At 41.2% G+C, this 24,141-nt stretch overlaps 1 protein-coding gene across 2 annotated transcripts in view; it reads right to left on the reverse strand.

Annotated features, from left to right (window-relative positions):
• Positions 1–961: 961 nt before the first annotated feature.
• The window catches only part of WASHC5 (WASH complex subunit 5), a 52,039-nt gene continuing 28,859 nt past the window's right edge, over positions 962–24,141 (reverse strand). Inside the window, exons 17-29 of one of the 2 annotated variants that reach the window (XM_081258682.1) lie at positions 23,735–23,815; positions 19,657–19,758; positions 18,739–18,918; positions 17,500–17,624; positions 14,800–14,962; positions 14,312–14,414; positions 14,144–14,223; positions 11,615–11,718; positions 10,710–10,839; positions 9,160–9,256; positions 5,037–5,190; positions 4,134–4,221; positions 1,218–1,368 (exon numbers count right to left, since the gene is read on the reverse strand). In XM_081258682.1, coding sequence (XP_081114808.1) covers positions 1,312–1,368; positions 4,134–4,221; positions 5,037–5,190; positions 9,160–9,256; positions 10,710–10,839; positions 11,615–11,718; positions 14,144–14,223; positions 14,312–14,414; positions 14,800–14,962; positions 17,500–17,624; positions 18,739–18,918; positions 19,657–19,758; positions 23,735–23,815 — 1,464 coding nt within the window. In that variant the 3' untranslated portion in view covers positions 1,218–1,311. Of the gene's footprint in view, positions 1,369–4,133; positions 4,222–5,036; positions 5,191–9,159; positions 9,257–10,709; positions 10,840–11,614; positions 11,719–14,143; positions 14,224–14,311; positions 14,415–14,799; positions 14,963–17,499; positions 17,625–18,738; positions 18,919–19,656; positions 19,759–23,734; positions 23,816–24,141 lie in introns of both variants that reach the window. The other variant, XM_081258681.1, reaches the window with a different exon arrangement.

Consider the following 24,141-nt stretch of genomic DNA (forward strand, 5'->3'; position numbering starts at 1 on the left):
CGGTGGGTCAGGCTCCCAAACCCCTTACATGCCAGGCAACTTTCAGTTCACTTTTAAAATTCCTCCCTGGGTTTCCACCAAGCTGGGCTGATAAGCCTCCTGCTTCCCTCTGCTGACTAGGTGCTTTTTAAAATCCTTTCTACAATGATGGTGAAATGAAGCATATAAAGTCATTTTTTTTCTCCTCCAGTATTTTAGGATTTGAGACCTTCTGACAAAAGAAATCACTTATCATAAAATCAGAAAACTGAAGGGAACCAGAGAAATCATTAGCCCTGATTTTATAGATGATGCCAGTAGGCTACCTTGGGACAAAGTTTAACTAGTGGCAGAATCAGGACTCAAGCTTTGCCTCCTGACTACAAATTCTGCTTTTCTTACTACTTGCTAACTGACTGTCAAGCACATTTCAGATACTGGGTGTTTTTTGTTTGTTTCTTTTGCTTGTTCCTCTCCTCTCCAGAGGGCATAGCTATATGGTCAGGGTTAAAACACCTTTCTTACTCTTATCCAAATTGCCACAAGACGATGGCAGCTCCTCTTTCAGGGTAATTTTCATTCAGAAGTGATTTAGGATTTTGGAAGAGTTAAAAGCTAATGGCTAAGCTGTTATTAAAAAAAAAAAAAAGGAGTGGGGAATTAGGGTGGGGCTCAGGGCTTGCTGAGGAAGGAGCAGCTGAAGTTGGGGAGTCCTACAGAAGGGCTGCAGGGAACCCCCAAGGTACCTGGATTGGAAGAGGACATTGAGCCTCAGACATGAACAAACTTCCATGGTACGTGGTCCACGGATTGCATGGTCTCTGCATCTGCTACTGGTCTCTCTGTCACCATGTGCCTGCCAGCCTGTCGTGGATGGGACCATGGACACAACACTGGACCTACCAGGCCCCCCTCTTACCTTCCAGACAAGGTTTTTTGCAGGGTGAATATGTGGTTTTTGAATCATAGGCAGAAGGATGACTTTGGGTACTGGCAGTACTATTTTACTGAAAATCTGGAGTTGCACAAATAGTTCTTTAGAACATAAAACTAAAGGGATTTATACACAACAAATTACACTCAGCATTTATAAGAGGCAGTACAAAATGTGCTCTGCTTCTACATGATATAAACTGCATATAATACCATGATTTAAACAATATTAATTAATTAGTTCCGTGAAATACATCTTACTCAGAACGTCTGATGTTTCCCACAATAAAGGGAAAAAATGCAGTTCTTTGAGCAGTTGGGTTTCTTTTCATTTCCAAGTTCACTTTAGTGACGGTGGGAAGATTTAAGGATAATCCTTTCACTGAAGACGCAGAACAGTCACAGGACTGTCCTGAACTCGTCAAAAATGAAATTAGGCACGTGTGCTTCAGCAACCTAAAAGAGATAAGAGTTAACTGTTTCATAGTGTTATAAGAAGCAATTCAAATTTTTCCATATGTAAATTAAAGACATGAAGACATCCTTTGGAGCAAGGTGAATCACAGGGAAATACTGGACCACTAACTGAAGCCGCCACCTTCTGCTTCTGGTGTCCTACTGCTGGTGTCTAATCTCTTGGCATTGCTGCCAACTGAAGGGATGCTATACAGCTCCCTGTCCCCCCACCCCCGCCCCAGACGTGAGCTCCTTGGCTCTTAAAGGCACTTGGATCTGCAAGGATGCACATGCCTCTGGGAAGTACTAAGAAGTAGTCTCAGGTCACCTCATAAATAACTGATGGCCAACCTCAGTCACTTGCCAGAACGGGACATCTGGCAAGTGACTGAGGCCAGAGGGGGAAGAGGAGGAAGACCCTAAAGGCAAGCATTCCTTAACTGTGCTGGGGAAGCCCTCAGAGGGGTGGGACTGGGTAAATGGGGTGGAATGTAGAACCAGGTGGTCTCCAAGTGCTGGAAATCGGTAGTCTTTAAGAGCAGTGTTTAATTTTTTTCTGACTATAAAGTTATCACCTGCTAATTAGAGGAAATTTAGCAAATATAGAGAAGTATAAAAAAGGAATAATTTCTAATTTCAATTCCTTAAGAGAAAACTAAAACTGCTAATTATTTTGTATCAAATTCTTCCAGTTTACACACACACACACACACTCAAAACTAGAATCACATAATCTTCTGTCCTTTACCTCTGCTAAATTTCATGTTCTGAACATCCTTACATGTACATCTTGGTGAACTTTTGCATATATACCCAGCAGGTAAATTTCTAGCAGTGGAATTGGTGGGATCAGTAAGATATTATAGAAGTTTTTTTAAATAGGTAAAGTCAAATTGCCCTCTCCAGAGATAAGCAAATTTACGTTCCCGTTGATAGTACTGAGAAGTCCCATTTCTTTGAAACTTTCCCAAGCACTGGGGGCCCAACATTTTACTTTTTACCCATCTGATGGGTGGAAACAGTAATTTTACTGTTATTTTGATTCATGTCCCTTTAATGTAAGGTTGAACATCTTCACAAATGTTTATTGGCTACTTGTATTTCTTTTCCTGAAAACTGCCTGTTTCCTGAAAACTTTTTTTTTTTTTCTGTTGGATTGGTTATCTTTTTCTTATTGATCTAGAAGAGCACACTATAAGTTAGAAAAAAAAAGTTCTTTTGTTAATAGTTTTCCCAATTTTTAAAAAAAAATTTTGAGACACCTGACAGAACTGTTTCATTACATTCAGCACTTATAAGATATGAAATCTCTAGATCTTTTGTGGCTTCCTCCTTTGGTGTTATATATAGGATGTTCTAAGAGTTGATACATATTTGTCTAAAACTTCTGCTGATTTATTGGTTTCATTTTTCATGGTAACTATTTGTAATCAATTTTGATACAAGGAAGATGTGAAGAAACTAACTTGCTTTTTTTTTTTTTTTTTTTTTTGTGGTACACAGGCCTCTCACTGTTGTGGCCTCTCCCATTGCGGAGCACGGGCTCCGGACGTGCAGGCTCAGTGGCCACGGCTCACGGGCCCAGCCGCTCCGCGGCATGTGGGATCTTCCCAGACCAGGGCACGAACCTGTGTCCCCTGCATCAGCAGGCGGACTCTCAACCACTGCGCCACCAGGGAAGCCCAACTTGCTATTTTTTAACAACATAATGAACTAACTGTCCCAGCACCACTGACTAATATTTCCTATCTCCCCTAATTTGAGATGCCACTTTTCCTTATACACTGTTGTATGTGTTAGGGTTTGTTTCTAGGCTACACATTCTAGTCAACAGAAGATCTACTGAGTTTCATACCAGGACCACACTATTTTGATTTTTATAGTTTTAGAAAAGTAAATATTTTAATATACAGTATAATGTGTTTTAGTATCATCTTTAAAAAAAATTCCACGGGCTTCCCTGGTGGTGCAGTGGTTGAGAGTCCGCCTGCCGATGCCGGGGACACGGGTTCGTGCCCCGGTCTGGGAAGATCCCACATGCCACAGAGCGGCTGGGCCCGTGAGCTGTGGCCGCCGAGCCTGCACGTCCGGAGCCTGTGCTCCTCAACGGGAGAGGCCACAACAGTGAGAGGCCCGCGTACACCAAAAAAAAAAAAAAAAAAAAAAAAAAAATCATAGAACTTAGGCTAAAGTGGATTTTTCAAAATCAGAATGGCTTTTCAGCATCTATTGAAGGTTTTTTTATATTTCAGGGTCAAGCTCTCCACTCTCAGCTAAAACTTACCAGAGTGGAATTACTACTGAGAAAAGAAAAGAGTATCTTAGGAGGTAGAAAGTAATCTGTCATTTTTGGAAACGGTGGTTGTATAGCACTTCAACCATGGTGTGAACTTAGCCAAACTTGCTGTGGGAACCAGGTTACTGTAGAGATGAAAAACAAAGCACACAATCATTCTCTACCTGACCCCTTAAGGAACTCTCCCCTGGAGCCCATCTTAGCTCCTCCTCAACAGGCTGAGCTGCAGGCCGGAGGAGGGCGAGAAGAGGGAGGAAGCTGTGTTCAACCCTGTCTTCTCGCAAAGCACTGAACACGTGGAGGAGGGGGGAACATCTTAGAGCCGAGCCCGGGGTGGAGCAGGGCGAGGGGCTCAGAGGTGTCCACTGGGAATGAGCCTCTGGACTTGACTCCTCATGGGGCCAAGGGCATGCTTCATACCATCTTTCTATAAAAAGGGCATTAATATTGTTCTTTATCTACTGCTTACCCTCCTGGGTAGCTTTGTGTACCGAACGTAATCCTCCAGAAACAGAAGGGCACCCACAACATCTGCAGGCATTTCTGGTATCTTCTGGCTGCAACAGAGAACAGTCTGGATCGATTAACTGCTTTGTACACAGTGGACCCTCAGTCAAAATACTGAAAGACTAAAAAAACGACAGATGACTAAATGAAGCCAAAGGAGAGACAAACCTACAGCACCTCCTCCTGAGTCACAGCAAGCCAGATCTTGCTGGCCTATCTTCAGAACACAGCCCGGAGGAGGGAATCTATACCTCTCTGAACGGCCTACACGGGCCTTCACCCCATGGTGCCTGCTGACTCTTTAGGGTAGCAGAGAAGGAGACTCAGGACCCAGCATCTCATGCAAATAACTTGTTTCTATCCCAGAAAAGCCACATCTGGGGTGGGGGAGGGGAGAACTAAAGGTTTACAAGCTTTATATCACGTAGGAACTTCCGTGCAATTCGTTCCGTTACACACCAGGAACTCGGGCTATGCTGCCCACGAGGTGCTCCCTGACACTCCACTGAAGGGTGGAGCCGTCCCTGGGCAGTGGCCCCGTGGGAGGACACGGGCTCACTGAGGTCTGAGCACAGTGTCCAGGATGGCAGGGGGACAGGCCTGTACTTTCCCCCCACGGAGCTTGCTGATGGCGGTTATGACTCATTCACAGCGCGTGCTCCCAGGGCTCCTCGGCAGAGTGACTAAGGATGAGCACACCTTTAATTGCCCCAAACAAGGAGATGTGCCCCGACCTGCTTTACAGAGCAAGGTGAGCAGGCAGTTCCTGTCTCTACTAGGGGGATGATAAGAGGAATTTGCCATGCGAGGTTCCCAGCCCATTCTGTAATATCAATTCCATTTTTTCCTGGTTCGCCTTCTGTACCTTGTACACTGCTCCACTGTGGAGCGGATAAACTGGCCGATCAACGCCAGGAACTGTTCTGTGTACCGGGAATGAAACTGCTTCAGCAGGGTGAGCAGTCCCAGCACGAGTGGCGGCCAATCCACGGGGTCGGCAGGTTTTCGGCAGACCATGCCTGCAAGGACCGACAAATTACAAATTACCACCAAGTGAACTGCTTGCCTTAGGCAACATTCATTTAGTATGAATGTTCGTGAATGTCAAAATGTCTGGGGCCCACATCATCACTGGCAGATGGTTATGTGAGGGAATGATAATCCAGGATTACATTTTGAATTAGGTCCAGGATTTGGTGGAGGCTTCTCGTGGTCTGAAGGATTCAACAGCCTAAAATGGGTACTAATTTTTATAATTACCATCACTGTTTCTTTTGGATTATATAATTAATGGATGCAACTGTAGAAAAATTTAAAGATATAGATAAATGTAAATGAGGAAATAAAAATTACCTAGAATCCGCTTCTGTTAGTGGCAGCATGGCATACTAAATACCTTGAACTACTCTCTTAAATGAAAACATTCAAAATGCTGGATAAAATTTTAAAAGTATCTTTAAACACAAGGTTAAACGTTACACAAGAAAAGAATGTGCAGAAATCAGGACAGTCTAAGAAGGAAATATGTCAAGTGAGTGAGTGAGTCCCAAAGCTGGCCTTTTCACTAAGGATTTCTGCCCAAATCTGGAGACCTTGACCTTCTGCCTGCATGGCTGTATGGGGAACAGGAGACAGACCACAATGTTAAAAACTAAACAAAACAAAAAAACAAAGTTGGAAGACTTACATTGCTAGATTTCAAGACTTATTATAAAGTTACAGTAATCAAGACATTATTGGCATAAGGATAGATAAATACATCAATGGAACAGACTAGAAAAGCCAGAAATAGTCCCACCCTTAAAGGATCAATTGAGTTTCCATGAATATCCAAACGATTTAATGGAGAAGGAGAAATCTTTTCAAGAAATGATGCTGAAAATGGATATCCTTATGAGGGAAAAAAATGAACCTTGACCCCTACTTCACACTATACATAAAAAGTAATTTGAAACAGACCACAGACCTCAATGTAAAAGCTATAAGAACAAAGTTTCTAGAAAAAAACATAGGACAATATCTCTGTGCCTTTGGGGTAGAAAAAGATTTCTTATAATACAGAAAGCACTAATCATAAAGAAAAAAATGGATAAATTGGACATCATCAGCATTAAAACTTTCTGCTCATTAAGGTCACCAGTAAGAAAATGAATAGGTAAGTCATTTTGTGAGAAAAAAATTCACAGCATGTATACCAAAAAAGGACTTGTATCCATAATATATAAATAACTCCTACAACTCAGTGACAAAAAAGCAATCAGGGACTTCCCTAGTGGCGCAGTGGTCAAGCATCTGCCTGCCAATGCAGGGGATGTGGGTTCGAGCCCTGGTCCGGGAAGATCCCACATGCTGCAGAGCAGCTAAGCCCGTGTGCCACAACTACTAAGCCTGTGCTCTAGCGCCCGCGAGCCACAACTAGTGAGCCTGCATGCCACAACTACTGAAGTCCGCGTGCCTAGAGCCCATGCTGTGCAACAAGAGAAGCCACTGCAATGAGAAGCCCATGCACCGCAACCAAGAGTAGCCCCTTCTCACAACAACTAGAGAAAGCCCGTGCTCAGCAACAAAGACCCAACACAGCCAAAAATTAAAATTAATTAATTAATTATTTTAAAAAGCAACTAACCCAATTTAAAAATAGGCAAAAGACTTGAACAGACACTTAACAAAGAAAAATATAAGAAACAAACAAACGAAAAAGATATAAAGAACGGCCAAAAAGCACTTGGAAAAGTGCTCAACATCATTAATCATCAGGGAAAGGCAAGTTAAAACGATAATGAGATACCATACACACCCATTAGAATGGTTCAATTTAAAAAGATGAGATGGCCAAATGCTGATGGGTTGTAAAATGGTACAACCACTTTGCGAAAAGGATTGGCAGTTGATTAGAAAGTTAAACTGGTCAGACAGACCTGCAGATCCCATATTTGGGTTTTTGTGAAGACTGGAAAAACTTACTTAAGATGCCAAAACAAGTTATCTTGATTTACCTAATCCAGGCCTTGGCAATTCCAAATTACTCAATGCCCACTGTAAAAGACTCTAGCCACACTCAGAACATGGAGAAGTAATCCTTTCCAGGTGGAGAACAAAAGTGATGTTTACAACAAAAACTTCCTCTGAATGAGCACCACAGAGATTCTTCCTTAAAAGACAGACCAAGGCAGGCGTGCGTTTCTCAGATCAGTCTTGAGAACAATGCTTACAAGGTTAAATAAATGTTTTTAGGGTCCACAAACATGCTGATATTCCTTCCTCAGTCCTGCTTTTCTTTAATTTGATCCCCGACTTAACACATCAGCCTAATTCATGAAAAGTACTGTAGCCAGGGGACTTCTCTGGTGGTAGAGTGGGCACAATGCAGGGGGCACAGGTTTGATCCCTGGTCAGGGAACTAGATCCCGCACGCATGCTGCAACTAAGAAGTCAGCATGCCACAACTAAAGAGTATGCGTGCCGCAACTAAAAAGTTCCCACATGCCGCAATGAAGATCCCACGTGCTGCAACTAAGACCCAGAATGGCCAAAATAAATAAATAAATATTAAAAAGAAAAAAAGAACTGTAGTCAGGTATAGATACATTTCTAAGACACTTAACAGTTTTGTTCTGTTTTGTTTAAAGATCTGGGAATTCTGATCTTCCACTATCACTATTCCACTGGAATAGCAACATGTTTCCCATAAGGAGTTGTATAATCAAGGCGCCTGACCTTAAACATACATGCAATGAAAGAAATATTACCTAAGAACGAGACCACTGAACAAACCGTCTTAATGAAAACAAGGTATCTTCATGCACTGACAATTCACCATTATAAAGAAGCATATATTCTTATTTCGTAATAACACAGGGACAAGAGAGGGAGGTCATGAATCTCTGAATCTTGAGATGAACTTTTAAGTCCATCTTGGGATGGTTCTTTACATTGATTTTGACCAACATACAGAAAAGGATCCAGCAAAAGATAAGCACTTGCTCTGTGAGAGGTACTGTCATAGGTATTTTTGAAATCTGATTGGCCTGAGAGGTTAAGTAACTTGGCCAAAGTCACACAGGTGATAAGTCATGAAGCCAGAATCCAAACACACATGTGTTCCTTCCCTCTTATGGCAAGGGCTTATCGGGCGCCACCATGCCCTGCATTCTGTGGCTGTAACAGTTATTGTTATTGGGGCTGTGTCTGGAATCAAGGAATCTTTTTGAATGAGGGAATAAAAACCTTACAGAGAATCCACATCTTTATTCTAAAAAAAACACTTTTGGAATAGGAAGGGAAATACTTGAAGGAAGAAATATATTTTGGAATTGCTGGTTAAAAAAAGTATATGGTTACATTCATGGAAAAGCTCTTACAATAGTTTTAAAGTAAATTAAACTCTACAGCAGACTCTAAAAAAATCTACTTAGATATAAAGTTTGGAGACAGAGGAAATAACCGGGAATCTTATAAAAATGTTCAAGATAAAGTCAATGACAAAAAAACATTGGGTTATATTCTTGGACAGGACAAATATACTGATAGCCTTTGGTATCTATTGTTTGTATCAAGTATTTTCAAAAATAAAGAACTGGATATCCCTGGATTAGTCTCCTGTATGTAACTGTATCTTTACTCTTCATACCAAAGTTCCAGATACACAGTAGGCACATAACACTTGTTGAAAGAATAGGACATTAACCAAAAAGAAGTTTCTTTCCCACCATGATCAGCTCCTTAAAGAAAAAAGAGAAGCAAAGGTCCCACACATTTTACAAGCTGGATAATCAGCCACTGTAAATTAAAAGTGGATTATACTTGGTTGATATTAAATCCACCATCTGCATCATATTTCAGAGGCCCAAAGACATGGATTTTATAAACACGCAATTAACTATGAAAGACCTCATGTGTGACACAGCATTCTATACCAAGAGCTGTTTGGTCAGATGTTAATCTACCGTTATTGTTCCTTATTGCAAAGAATAAATGTCATACAGTACCTAGATTTTTGCTGTACTGAAGTTTTGGCAACTGGGCGATCAAAAACAGAAAGTTGACAACCGGGAAGTAGGGTAAGCGCTTTGTTGTTATGTATATCTGGAAAGAGAAGGGAAGAGATGGGTTCTTCACATCACACAATACCACAGAACACACTTTCAAATGGAAAGCTGCCATTTTATTTCAGCTTGCTCTTCTGACTACTGAAAACTAGGATGGTTCCATTAACTTGCTGCCTTCAGAGTTTTATTTAACACCACTGACCGTTCCCCCACCCACTTGACAATGAGCCCTTTTGGGATGGGAACAATTTTGCTTAGAGATTAGCAGTTACCTCCCCCGGCCCCGAATCCTGTTAATGTCAGCAACAAAAGGAGGGGAAAAAAAGGTGATGAGCAAGAAAGTCAAGGCAAAGCTGGAAGGAGGGCAGAGGGAGGGAAAGAGAAAGAGGGAGAAAGAAAGAAGGAAAGATCCACATAGCAGTGCGTGGCAGCGCGTAAGCAGAAAGCAAGCAGATGTCTCTTTGTCCAGTGGCTTTCCCACAGGCAATGCCACAGAGCAGTCTCCGGATGTAGCATCACCCCAGTTCACGGGGCAGGAAAGTACAGTCAGAACACACCCAGCCGTCTCCCTCCTCCCCGTCAGACTGGTTCCCTGGGAGGTGGGGTGGCATCCTGGCCAGGAGCGCCAGCTCTGGTCAGACTGCCAGGCTCCATCACTGGCTAGTGTGGAGCCCTGGGAAGTTATCAACCTCTGAGCCTCAGGATCCTCCCCCAACAAGGGCATAATTAAGGGACCGCTTTGAGATCAAGTGAGAGCACCCATGGTGGGGTTAACACAGTGCTTGGCACGTAATTACAAAACGTTAGGTGCTATTTAGGTTCATAAATTTTTACCCCAAACCCGGGGGATTGTATAGATTTCAGAATTTCATATTACAATAAAGATTTTAGAAAGGTAATATAGAGTCTAGGGTAACAACCTGTAATAAAAGTTATCAGTATTTCGGCATCAAAACATGAAAATTCACAGGAGTATAAACAGCCGCAAGTCAGTTTGGGACAGGTTTTGGCACCAAGTGAGATCTGGCACCAACTTGTGGAAAAAACTTTCAGGTCTCAGAGGTTTATGGAGATCAGAATTGCAGAAAAGAACTTGTGGCCCCAGACTATGACTGTGATTACTGTCAGCCACAGAGGGAAGTATCTTTGGGCAAGAGGGATCAATGCCACCATTTAGTTGCAGTTCAAATACCAAACCGCAGAGAAACCTAAAACGAATCTCCTATAGATACAGCACTTTTCACTTTTCAACGACTTCTGACAAACACTGTATCACTTGATTCCCACAGCTCCGAGTCGGGCAGGGACGGTGCGATCATCCTCATATTACACGTGGGAAACGGGAGCCCAGAAAGGGCGGGAACTCAAGAGAAGGGAGGCTCCAGGATGGGAACCAGGTCCTCCCAGCACCTGAGCACAGCGATCTGGGCCAGATCGCCTTAGGTACCACCCTGTCCCCCACCACACCATCATATATTTTAATCATTAACCTTGTTCAGTGGGTTGTGGATGCCAGCTGCCTCCAGGTAGGCTGTGATTTCATATAAGAGTGTGTTATCTTCCTTGGGGTAAGGAAGTGAAGGGTCCTGATAGTGGGCCTCAATATCTGCTAGGAGAGCCCTAGATGAAGGAAAAACAAAAACAAAAACTAAAACAACAGTGATAAACATTAGAGATAAAATGAATCTAGACAACAGTTAATACAAGCTATTATCTTCCAGGGATCCAGTGTCATCACCTGTAAAACAAGGGCTTGATCCTTCTAATTCTCAATTTCCATACCTGTGATTGGTTACAAATGGAAAATTTGACGTAGAATTACATTATCTTTTGGAGTTCACCCAAATCAAATGCTTTCACCATTCAAAGTTTTATGAATTGACTGAACTATTTTCACTATCTATTTTGTCAAAAGCACTGACTTTGTGACCAAGAAGCACAGATTATTTATCTTTAAGCAGGAGGCTCGAAATCAGAGCAAGCTGAGGGAGAGGTAAAGGGTGTGGCTGTGCACCAGGATTCGTTCTCACAGCCACACCTGGGCACAAGTGCGCTTCCACCCGCCCTCAGGAGAATTAGTGACTCAGTCCTGTGGAAAGCCAGGTGTGGATTTTGGTAATAATTGCCTTCTCAATCTGTGCAAGTACCTAGCATGGTGTCTGGTGTGTAGTAAGTGATCAATGTATGTTGGCTGAATAAATGAATCTATCAAAAAAAAAAATGAGACACAGACCAAGACAGATTTGATTACCTATGGGAAGAAAGCCTATAAATTCAGAGAGCCTTCTCACTCAAGAAGAACTTAAAAGAGCAGGTATTGAACAAAGAACTGGAATGCTAATTGATGATGAACAATCCAGGCCCACAGCTGGCTGTTTCAAATGCCGGCACTTACTTATTGAGATTCTCCAAAGCAGCTGCCAGATGTTTAGAGTCAAACCGACAAGAATAATTTAATTCATTGGCAATCTGTTGTCTCAGAATCTGCATCTGCCCAACCTGTGAACAAGCAAGAGAGAGAACAGGTAAAATACACAAGCATTTCAAAGAGATAGCGAGGAGACAAACAAAAAGATGACGAGATTTTATTGGAAGGATCACAACATTCTAAAGAAAGATTCAAGGCTTTCCTGGACTGCCTTTATGGCTAAGGCCCGCATCATCCCTAACAGGGCAGAGGACCCTCCAAGGAATGTCTGGAGAGATTTCTGTACACCAACTTCAAAATAGCCCTGATGTCTAACAGTTTACAAAGTGATCCATTAATGCTCAGTTGTCCATGGATTAAAGGTATGTGTTTTGAAGCTCTATTTTTGATCTTCTGGAATAAATTCTCCATGTTCAGTACCCACTAATGAGAAGCCCTACTTCCTTTATTTGTCCTAAACTGAAATTTCTCAAGTCCTAAGGATGTCATTTCACTCTAATATTCGGTCAATATAAGCCTGTCTACATCACTCAGGATTACAGATCAAGAAATAACCTAGGTAATAAAATAATCTACACACAATCTTCCAAGAAGGCCCTTCTAACAATGATAACCCCGAATCCAGAGGTTCTTAACCTTTTGTTGGCACCTTGGACCTCTTAAGGAATCTGGTGAAGACTATGGACATTGTCTCAGAATAATTCTTTTGAATGTATGAAATAAAACATACAGGATAACAATGGAAGCCAATTGTAACAAAATGTAATTCGCAAGCTGTTAAAAGAATGGATTTGTGACCTGGCGTTATGCTAGCGTGGGTCAACCATCGTAATTTCCAAGTAGTGATGAGCATAAAAGACATTTGGAGGTATCCATGGCGACTGTCAGGTGTTAGGGAACTATCTTTGGGTCAGTCTGAGGTAAGAGTTCAGCTGGCTCTGACAAGTTCAGTTTGTTGGTATCATAAAGTCAACAGTATACCCTAACTGTTTATGCAGTAAATTCCTTTTCTTTTCTAGAAAAGCTATCCCTAAAAGATTAGCAAAGGGGAGAGGAGGAATAGGAAGGGAGGTTGTTTAGAAATGATGGCAATAAATAAAGATGGCATAATAAAGATGGCATAATAAAAATATCGTTGCCATAATGATGGCAACAATAAAGAAGAAATGAACACATTTCCTCTTAGTTTTTGGGAGCAGAGAAAGGAAAAAAAGAGTGGTCTTCTCTACGAGCGAAGAAAAGGTATCGTTTAGATAAATGGAGCTTATAACAGTTAAAAGTGTCAAACGACCTCAAATGGACTACCTTGGACCACTATTCTTACGAGGCTATACTACTTATGTCAAGAAAATAAAAGTCAATCCAAAAAAATGCTATTTGTAAGTAAGAAACCTTTTATTAATAGAAAACTATTATTATTTAAAAATTAGAATAGGGCAAGGCCAAGAAAACAGTGGGTTCTTCCAGGCCACTCAAAAATGTCCCTCTAACCTTGTATCTGCCCATATAATTCCTTGCTTAATTCCAGATACTCTATGTCAAGGATTCCCTAGAAAATTCCAATCTGGAAATGGAAACAGAAATAAAGGCAGTTTTATGTAACTTGTTCTTATTTAAATAAGATCCTGGGGAGGTTAAGGAGCCTGGGAGGTGATAAGCTCATTCTACCTATTTGTTCCCCTATTAGAGAGCTTTGGACTGTCACTCTTTCTCTCTGTGATTTCTCTAGAGCTACACTGACCAAGAGAGCAGCCACTGGCTGCCTGTGGTTGTTTAAATTTAAATGATTCAAATGAAATAAAATTTGAAATTCAGGTCCTCACTCCCCACAAGCCACATTCTAAGCGCCCAACAGCTCCATGTGGATAGTGGCCGCTGTCACTGTTGAACAGCACAAGTATTTCCATGCTGTTCCAGATTATTACGCCCATTTAGTGACCGCAGGTTCCCTAATTCAAGACAAAAAGACAAATTGGTCCTTGGGGGTTTTATGTAAAAAGATCAGTGATTTAGACACAAAACTTGGCTACTACTGAATTACCAGCAATTATTGATACAACTAACAGTGGTCCATAATGGTCACTGGGAAACCTCCAAAGCCTCTTCTAAGCATCTCTGTAATCTCTCTTGGCTTCCTACAGGCCAGTCCAGATTAGGGTGGCAAACTGACAGCAGCTCATTAATGAACTTGTTACATAAGGATGGAGTATAGCAGAGGGAGGAAAACTTCTATTTCCTTCTGTGAAAGCACCTCTTGCCAAAAGTCATTTCAAAATGAAAGTTTTCCTCAGTGAAAGAGAAACAATAAATAGGCCAATGAAAAGCACAGTCAAGAACAGCCAAAGATCAAAAGAACTTAGAAATAATGACAAACTGAAATGTTGTGTTTTTGTTTTGATGGCCAAAGAAGAGTGGCTTTCTTTGGGCAACCAAGTTACAAGAAACTAATAATTAAAAAACCGTAGCCTTGCTTCTCCCCTCTCTCCCACGACATACCTTCATGATAGCTTCCAGATAAGCGGTCCATATCTTCTGTGTTTTGGCAATGGCGGAAAAGTAAATTTTATTCGAATTTGCTGAAAGGTTAAAATATGATTTTCTATTTAGTAACTTTGGAAAGGCTACAGTGTTCTCTCTACCTCAGCCTCATTTTAGAACACTTACCTACAATGCTTTTTAGGGGGCTGATGGCATTCATGAGGGTTTTTAAAGTATCCTGCACAGTTCTGTCTCGCAAGATAATTTTCTGAAACATGCTGAGGAAATTCTAAAACAAGAAGGCATGATCGAAGAGCAAAACATAATGAATAAATACTCCAGTTAACTAAAATGCTATGTAGAACACAAACTAGCCGCATTCACACAATGCTACAAATAGGATGACGGGGAAGCAGCAACTTCCAGTTCCCATCAGAAACACCCCGTTAGGAGGAGTTGCTGGTTTCCAAGATGAAATTCACAAGAACAGTCTACCCATAAAAATACTATGCTGGCCAAAGAAACTCCAGTTTATTCTCAGTTCTTATCTATTTAACAGGAGTCACATACACATGCCTGATACCAGCCTAGGAAAGCACAAAAGAAAAGTTAAACGATCTACTCTCTCCTCCGCCAGGGTAACAGAAAACACGCATGAATGCCAAAAGGCTCACCTGTAACTCTTTGACAATCATAAAGCACAGAAGCCTGTCTAACCCATTCAGACCGAAAGTCCCCAAGGTGTTCTGGATTTCTGAGAAGAGGCGGCTGCTGGTCACCTCTTGATGGGTTTTCATATCATACCAAGTGTTCAGCTGGTCAATGTGGCATGTCATTCTAAAACGAAAACAAAACAAACTCAAAACCCAAAAGCAGCTCAGAATTCATCCTGAAGGGATGTGGGATGCACCAGGATTAGGGGCATTGGATAGGAAGAACAATGGTTTCATGATTTGCGCTTTAATAACCTCTGCATCTAGGCACCCAGGACATCTCACGGTGAATGTTCACTGGGCCAGGAAGGCAAAATTCAGTTAAATCACCTCTTCCTGCCCTTGCTATGTCACCAGTTTGACCGCTTCATTTCCACCGGGTCGGGCTGTTGTTTGGAGTCATGTCTTGAGGACAAGGCTAGATTCGGCCATCAGGCTGAGACTATGATGACAAAGCCATTTCCTCTTTCCTCCCAGTTCTGGTCATTGACCAGCGATTCCCTTTTAGACTCAGGAGTGTGATAATGGCAATGATAACAACCAACAACATTTACCGAGTGCTTCCTATGTGTCAGGCACTGGGCCAAGACCTTTCTGTGTGCTCACTATTCATCCTCAGAATAGCTGTGATGTATGAGCTGTTTGACCTTCATTTTATAGATGAAATAACCGAGGCTTCCAACACCATACCCATAACCACCATTTTAATGGTTCTCAAATGTTGGCGTAAGGACCTTAAATCACTGGTAGAGCATGCTAAAAAACAGACGCCCAGATCCCATTTCTGGAGAGTTGGATTGGGCAGGTCTGGGGTGGAGTCCCAGCCTCTACCTTCAACAGCCTCCACAAAATGATATGCCCCCAATCCTAAGAGCCAGTACATATCTTTAGTGAAATGAGGCTTGAGAGGGAATTAAAAGAGGCTCAGGAGCTAGCGAATTTTAAATTTGGAAGTCAATGGAAGAACAGGATGACTTCCAGAGCCACAGTCTACTTTCAGGCTTCAGTGTCCTGCTTCCATTGCTCAGGGCTGGCACTCTGAATGCGTCAGTTGAGAGGCTCCCAATTTTGATAATGAAATCATATACGACATGGAAATCCCAATCATGCTTAATCCTTTCTGTCAGTATTAACACGGCACTAGGTGAGTCAGGCGGACAGTTTTCTAGGAGGGCTTCGGTGATCAACCCATGGGTGCCCAAGAGGAGTCACAAAGCGTTTCGGATCATTTACGCTTTCTGGCCCATGAGGTATAGACAGAACTCATTTCTGCTGAAGGTGACATCTGGTTTGCCAAGCTTCCTAAGTTTCGAAGGACAAAATCAGCCTGAATTTGAAGGTAGTATAAAGAAGACATGTGATACGGGCATTCAACTTACACAAAGTCAACTATGCACGCACAGCTGACCTGAAAAAGAAGAGAAATCATCTTTCCCTGGGTAAACACACCAGGCGGAATGACTGAGCAAGCGCGGCCCAGGGGTGAACATGAGACACAGCAAGCAGGAGCCTGCTTTCCCCTTGGCTGGGCTTAGTGCCAACTGCTTCATCAGAGGCTCAACTGAAACAAAATGAGGAAAACTAGCTCAGCTGGACTCCTGAGACAGGCAGCGTCAAGCCTCCACTGTGGTGCCCACCTGAAATATTCTCAGGGCTGTTTTGATTATATGAGATTTTCACCCACGTGACTGTATATAAACTGTGAGTCATGGTCTGCCCTTGAATGACACATGCTTTAACAGTTGGGCTCCGGAGTCAGAGCACCTGATGTGTATTCTGGGTCCACTGTTTATTAACTTCTGGGCAAGTGATTGAGCTTTTCTGTGCCTCAGTTACTTTGATTTAACATGGGACGAATAACAATGCCTACCCCTTAAGACTGTTGTGATGAGTAAGTGAAGGGATGTGTGCCAGGGCCTAGGAAGAGTGCACAAGGTGAGTGCTCAAGAAATGATGGTCCTGGGACTTCCCTGGTGGCACAGTGGATAAGACTCTGCGATCCCAATGCAGGGGGGGGCCCAGGGTCGATCCCTGGTCAGGGAACTAGATCCTACATGCACCGCAACTAAGAGTTCACATGCCGAAACTAAGGAGCTGGTGAGCCGCAACTAAGGAGCCCACGTGCTGCAACTAAGGGGCCTGCCTGCCGCAACTAAGACCTGGTGCAACCAAATAAATAAATATTAAAAAAAAAATTCTGGTCCTTACGCAAAAGTGCCTGGGTGGGGCTAAGAAACAAGGAGGTCATCTTAAAAGGTCAGGATATGAGCTGGCAAGTGCAAGAGCCAGTGACTGCAATGCAGGAGTGTGCCACAGGTACACAGGCACAGAGGAGCAATTTGGAATTTTAAAAGTTTTAATAAACCAGAGAGTCCACAAACCCAAGTGAGTAAAATGTCAGCTGGAAAGCAAGAGAAGCAGAGACTAAAATATGAGGTGGCCGAACAGACCTTATAATTGTTTTCATCTATATGTCTTTGGACTGGGGTCTCCTCAGTCACACTGAGGAAAATATGCAGTCTCAGAAAAAGTGAAGTTAATAAACCCATTAGAAAGGCTCCAATTGTGGCAGGAACAAGGGTGTGATCTAAGTAGATGTGATACACGTTTAGAGACACTGTCCATGGCGTTCAAAGCCCAGTGGAATTCAGATACACCTACTTTGGGTCCGTGATCCGCAAGATTTCTCTGCAGAGTCTACCAATAAATGTTACGGACTCATCCACAGGAGTAAACTTTGGTATTGGAATATGTGTGGACTGGTACATACTTTGCCAGTCTTGAATCTAGGAGTAAAAAAAAAAAAAAAGAACCCCAAGAACATAAATATTCAGTACATCTTTGATAAGGTAACCTACTTATCCTTTTCTCACATAAATATAAATGTTCCTTGATTTTGAAGAAGACATTTTTTAAATTGTATTAATAGCCTCTCAGAAATGCCACATATAATATATATATATATATATATATATAAAAGAAGTATCTGTGAAAAAGTGAAGTGACTGAGGAGAAGTGGAAAAAGACAAGAATTTCTGGCTTTCTGTCTTATACGTTAACATGTGTCAGTGTAATAATAAAATCAAAAATATAAGGCTGGAAGATACATAATCTTTTGAAAATGTCACCTGAATCATGTCAGTCACCTAATTAAAAACTTGCAGAGTGGCTCCTTGTTAACTACCAACTAAAATCAATCTTCTCAGCTGTGACACTTCAGAATTTGGTGCTCAAATAACCCAATAAAAAAACACATTTCTCCAAAGAAGATATATAAATGGTCAATAAGCACATGAAAAGATGCTCAACATCATTAGTCATGAGGGAAATGCAGATCAAAACCAGTGAGATACCATTTACACACATTGGGATGGCTATAATTTAAAAAAAAAAAAAAAGGAAATTAACAAGTGTGGGCGAGGATGTGGAAAAACTAGAACCCTCAGACACTACTGGTGGGAACGAACAAATGGTGCAGGTACTGTGGGAAACAGTTTGGTGGTTTATAAGTTAAATGCAGAATTACTAAATGACCCAGCAATTCTGCTCTTAGGTATACACTCTGATCAAACCCAGCTGACCTCCTAGCTCTCTGGAACTCCTGATCACTCGAGTTACAACGACTACACCAGACAGCTTCATTCTGTAGCCATTTAATTAATGAAGTCTGCTTTCTCCTTAGGACAGTAAATTCCGAGAGGTGAGGTGTCCAATAAACTTTTCTGTGAGCCTCACAGCTCCTGAAGGTACTCTGAAGGTATTCGTGACTGTGTAGTGGTTACTGATTTTTAGTAACTATTGAAATGAACTCTGTTGTTGGCATTTCTGAGGTTTGGGGCATGTATGGGGCATGTGAGAAGTAACAAATAGAGTCAAGAATATTAAAATCTATTTAGATACCTTTGTTCTTAAGAAGTTATTACACTCTTGTTCCACATTGTAATTTATAATACGAGATACTTCTTCCTGCCAAATCTTCAGACCGTAAATGTTGACATAGTCCTGAATGTATTCGAAAGAACGATGGAACCCGTCCATGGTAGCTCCCAGCTCTTTCAGCTTTGGCATCAGTTCACTCGGCTGCGCATAATAAGAAACAGAAACCTATTATACTGGCATAGACTGTCACCCCCTAATACCTACATTAGACTTTAAAGGATACCCCAAGTGAGGGACCGCAGTGACGGTTTGGGACAGCTCTGGAAATACTCATTTCCTATCTCATCTAGGAGGAATGGTAATTTATGCCAGACATCCAGCAAAGAATAGATTTCATTCATTTGGAAAGAAAGCCTCATATAAAAGAATATATAAAGACTGAATGTCAGTGATTTCTCTCATATCATTTGATGACTCTAAGCTTAAGAGTTAAAACATTTTAAATTGAATTTACTGACGTGAAAGGTACTCTAGAGGTAAATTTCGGGCCTATTCTTTTTCTCTTGAGAAAAATGACCATATTCCCAAAAAGATCAAGCAAAAGAAAAAATTACAGCCTTTATAGTGCCAATCTGCTTTAGGTTTAACAAATTCTTTTCGCTATGAGAAGGAACCCTGAATCATAAACATCAGTTAAATTCTTAAACTTGGGGATCAACAGGTGAAGGAAAGGACTGGTTTTAAAAAGGATTTTCTTATAATAGGAATGGATTATAATATAGGATCAAAAAGCATATCAATTGATTGTACTGAACATGATATAGTAGATATATGTTGGAAGGTAGAAAGGTCTTGTTCATAACAGTTAAAAATGGTGTTCTAGAACATTTCGCAAGCCGAGGAGAGGGAAAGGACAGACCCACTTTGGTGATCTGGTACCTTGGCTCGAGGGTTGAAGATCAATCCCCTATGAAGAGCAAAAGCCACACGCTTAACCAGCTCCTTCCTTATTCCGTCCTCCAGCAGTTGTTTTGGGTCCACCTAAGTGCAAATCGAAAAGCAATAAATGCCAGGAAGGAAAAGCTCAGTCCTGAAGAAATCCGGAGGAAAGATAGTTTCCAGAATCCGTAGGGGAGCACTTTCCTATCTCATTACTTGACAATTAGGATTTCTTTTTTGATTTTGTGCAGCTTGCATAGAATTATTAAAACCTGTCACCTCTGTAGGACTTGGTTTATCTCAGTAAAATTCATGATAAATTTTACAACATGACATTTCAAAGATGGTGGGTATGGAAAGTTTTAAACTGCTTGACATTTTAATCATTTGATTAAAAGTTAAAAGTGCCTCTTCTCATCCCCAGGAGGAGGTGGTAGATTGAAGGGCCTGCATCTGAAGTCAGTGCACATGTCTCCTGTGGAAGTTATCTAAGGGCATCTATAGTCATATGAGCAAAATCAAGTTTGGGGTTGGACCACTGAAGATTTAACAATTCTCTTTTCTTTCAGCATTCTTGGGATGCTGTTTGTAATTAGGGAGATAAAATAGGAAAGCAACTCTACTATCTAACTATACAGCTTATTTTGTTGATTCTTTTTTTCTGTAATGAGAAAGCTTTTGCTATTCCCTAAAAAACAGTCTCCTGTCAAATCCATAAAACATCAAATAGTTTTTTTTTTTTTTTTTTTTTTTTTTTTTTTTGCGGTAGGCGGGCCTCTCACTGTTGTGGCCTCTCCCCTTGCAGAGCACAGGCTCCGGATGCGCAGGCTCAGCAGCCATGGCTCACGGGCCTAGCCGCTCTGCGGCATGTGGGATCTTCCCAGACCGGGGCACGAACCCGTGTCCCCTGCATCGGCAGGCGGACTCTCAACCACTGCGCCACCAGGGAAGCCCATCAAATAGTTTTAACACACTCCTTTGAATTCCCTGAGACTTGTTTCTTTTACTTTTAAATTTGTCAAGAGCTATTATTTTAAAAGTTATAAAGACTGATGTGTTCCATCTGGGTTTGATAATATTTGAATTTCAAGGAAGATAATTGGAATGAAAAAGTTGCTGAAAATACAAAAGCCAGAGGAACTTGTTGGACTACAGTGTGACCATGCAATCAGTAAGATCCAGACTGTGTAGAAATAACAGGTCAAAGGCCTTGGGTTCTTCAACAGACAAATTGTAAGGAAAGAAAGGAATGAGGGAGAAATCTGAGGAGTAAATCAGCCTTAAAAGACGTATATTTTTTGAATGGCAAGTCTGAACTAGAGTGCCTAGAAATTTATTTTTGGATAATAAAGCTAAACAGAGAGACTGGGATTAGGTCAAGGGCCATGAGGAGGATCCTGTGGTGGGAGCTGGCTGAACTGTATCTCTGGGCTTGAGTGGTGGTGAGAATGAGCGGTCTTTACCTTATAATAACTGATCAAGCTACATAATCATTTCTGTAGCTTTCAGCATCTGTGCTCTATTTTACAAGAGAAAGGTAAATTATAAATAAACATAGTCAATAAGAACAAAATCAAAGAAGTTACATGAAGTTTCCAAAGAAATATTCCTTATAAAAACAGATTTAGTGGAAAAGAGTTAAATGTTTTATGAATCTCATGGTCTTAAATGGCTCTACCCAATTCTTCCTAGACTTCCACCAACCTGGGGAGTGCTCCCAGGGAAGGGAAAGACCTCTTCACACAGCCCCTTCCTCGCAGTCTGTCCACATCCCCTGTGGTTAGCAACAGTTAATAGTTTTCATATGGATCCTCCAGACCTTCCTCTATTCATTTATATATGTATTTGTCCTTAAATATATTTAATTAAAAAAACTATATGGTTGGGCTTCCCTGGTGGCGCAGTGGTTGAGAGTCCGCCTGCCGATGCAGGGGACACGGGTTCGTGCCCCGGTCTGGGAAGATCCCACATGCCGCAGAGCGGCTGGGCCCGTGAGCCATGGCTGCTGAGCCTGCGCATCCGGAGCCTGTGCTCTGCAAGGGGAGAGGCCACAACAGTGAGAGGCCCGCCTACCGCAAAAAAAAAAAAAAAAAAAAAAAAAAAACTATATGGGATCATAATACATACATATACATACACACACTGTTCTGCAATTGCTTTTTTCACTTTACGTTTTGGAAATCTCCTAGTGGCAAGTTACTTTTGAATGGCAGCAAAGCAATCCACAGTATGAATGCACCATGATATATTTAGCCATTCTCTTACTCATAAAATGTCTAGGTTATTTCTATTTTTTTGGCTACATCTAACAATGAACATTATATGTATATCCCTGTGTATATCTCACTTGTTTTAAGTCATATTAACTAAAGTGAATTTAAACTCTTTGTAAGGGTTTGAAATAGATCCTCAACATTCAAAGGTTAAAGATTAGTCAAAGCCACAGGATCCCACAAAAAGCCCTGAGTTGTTAAACTGGCAGAGTCAGTCTACTAAGTTTGAATGAGGTCAAGATGATATTCCCTCTGCTTTTATTATCTGAAAGATTCTGGCAAAAGACTTACATTTTTCTTAAGCAATCCTTTCTTTGATAATTATTGCTAATTACTAGGTTTTATTACATCCTACTGGTCACTTTGCATTTAAGACTAACCTGGTCCTAGGATTTATCATCATTTAAGGATGAGTTAGGAGTGATAACCTGTGTGTGTACTCTGAATATCAACTGAATTAAACTGGCACCAGGCCTAAAGCATGTTTAATAGAATCTATTAATATTCCAGGACTACAATGGTATTTCTTTAACACATTTCCAGAAACCACATGGTAAAGTCCTGTTTCTATTTAGGTTCATTTCCTGTATTTTCTTGGATTTCATTAACACAAATGTTGTATCGATGAAAATTTTTTTTAAAATGAGAAATGTTAAGATTTTGCTGATATCAGACAAATGGAAAAATAAATAAAAGCACCATGAACTGTGTGAGTGGGTCACATCACATCACTAGTCATTTTAGGATTACAAATTAAAACAGCAGTGAGATACCACCTTAGATCCCTTTGGAGAACAAAAACTAGAAAGTGGATAATGGCAAGTATTGGCAAAAATGGGGGAAGATACACAGGAAACAAGTCATGTGAGGAGGCACTCTGGCATTATTGAGACAAAGTAAGTACAAATGTGCCCTAAGACTCAGTGACCCACTCCTGGGCAAGCAGATTTCAGAGCAATTCTTACACAGGTCTGTACTAGAAACATGTTCATAGATACTCATCTTGACATTGTTTATGATAACAGGAAGCACAGGTGTGAAAATGAGTGGCATAGGTGTCTGTGCCCTGGGGAACAGTTAAGTAAAATGTGGAATTCTCTGCAGCAGTAAGAAGTAACCAACTACCTGATCCACAGCAACATAAATTAACTTCAGAGCAGTAACTAGTGAGAAAAGTTGGAAAAAGAATGAGACTTAAAGAAGAATATGATTTAGATAAATCAAAACCATGTGCGTACATAAAATAACACCACTTGCTAAAAATAAGGATACTTGCATATCTATGGCAAGAAACCAAACATATAGAGCAGATGCTATGGGGCATGGGAATGGGCGTGGGCATCCAGGAGAAGAGAAGGAAAAAAAATAAGAGAGGAGCTTGCATGCATCAGTGATGGCAATGGCCTGTGGTCAGAGGGGTACAATGATCTCAGCTCTCTGTACCTGGGGTGCAGTATAAAAATTCTAAAAAGAAAGAAAAGTTGCAGGCAGGGAGGGGAGAAACAGGAACTGAGCGAGCTACTTTGCCTAAGGCAATTGAACCATTTTGTTTTCTTTGTTATTACAAAAATTCAATAAAACAGATTTTTATTAGAGTTAAGGAGCTCCTGGGTGTTATGAAAAATAAGGATTATAATGCTGTCTCTTCCTGTCAATAAATGAGTGAAGTGAAGATGTGAAAAGCTGCATGTGAAAGAGCAAGAGGCATAAGATGGTAACACTACCCCACAGGATAAATTCTGCAATAATCCAAAGGACGAAGACTCTTACTACGGGGCCACGAAGGCCAGCATTAAGACCATTACCTTGATGATGCCGACCAAAGTTGTTTTCATCATTAAGATGCCTTCAGTAAAAATGGAAATAGCATGAGTAAGCTTGGCAACCTTCAACAAAGAAAAAGAGGTTAATGAAGTACTTCTCATAAACGACCCATCACTTCTATGGGAAGCTAAAATAACTAACAGTTCTGGAATGGGCAAAGACAAGAGAAGAAGCGTGCAGCTTTAGGACACCTGTGTATACACGTCCTGGTCAGAAATGAGGTTCTGTGGTGTTGACCACCGTTAGACATACTGGGTGACTGAGTCAGAAGATGTTAAATCGCTCTTTACCCTTTGACCAATCATTTCCCCTTCTTTGGGCCTCAGCATTTCATGCATAAGAGGAAAGCAGGACTCAGTGATATGGATGATCCCTTCCAAAAAGAAAA

This window comes from Mesoplodon bidens (genome assembly GCF_964165515.1).
Source record: "Mesoplodon bidens genome assembly, chromosome: 16".
Classification (NCBI taxonomy): domain Eukaryota; kingdom Metazoa; phylum Chordata; class Mammalia; order Artiodactyla; family Ziphiidae; genus Mesoplodon; species Mesoplodon bidens.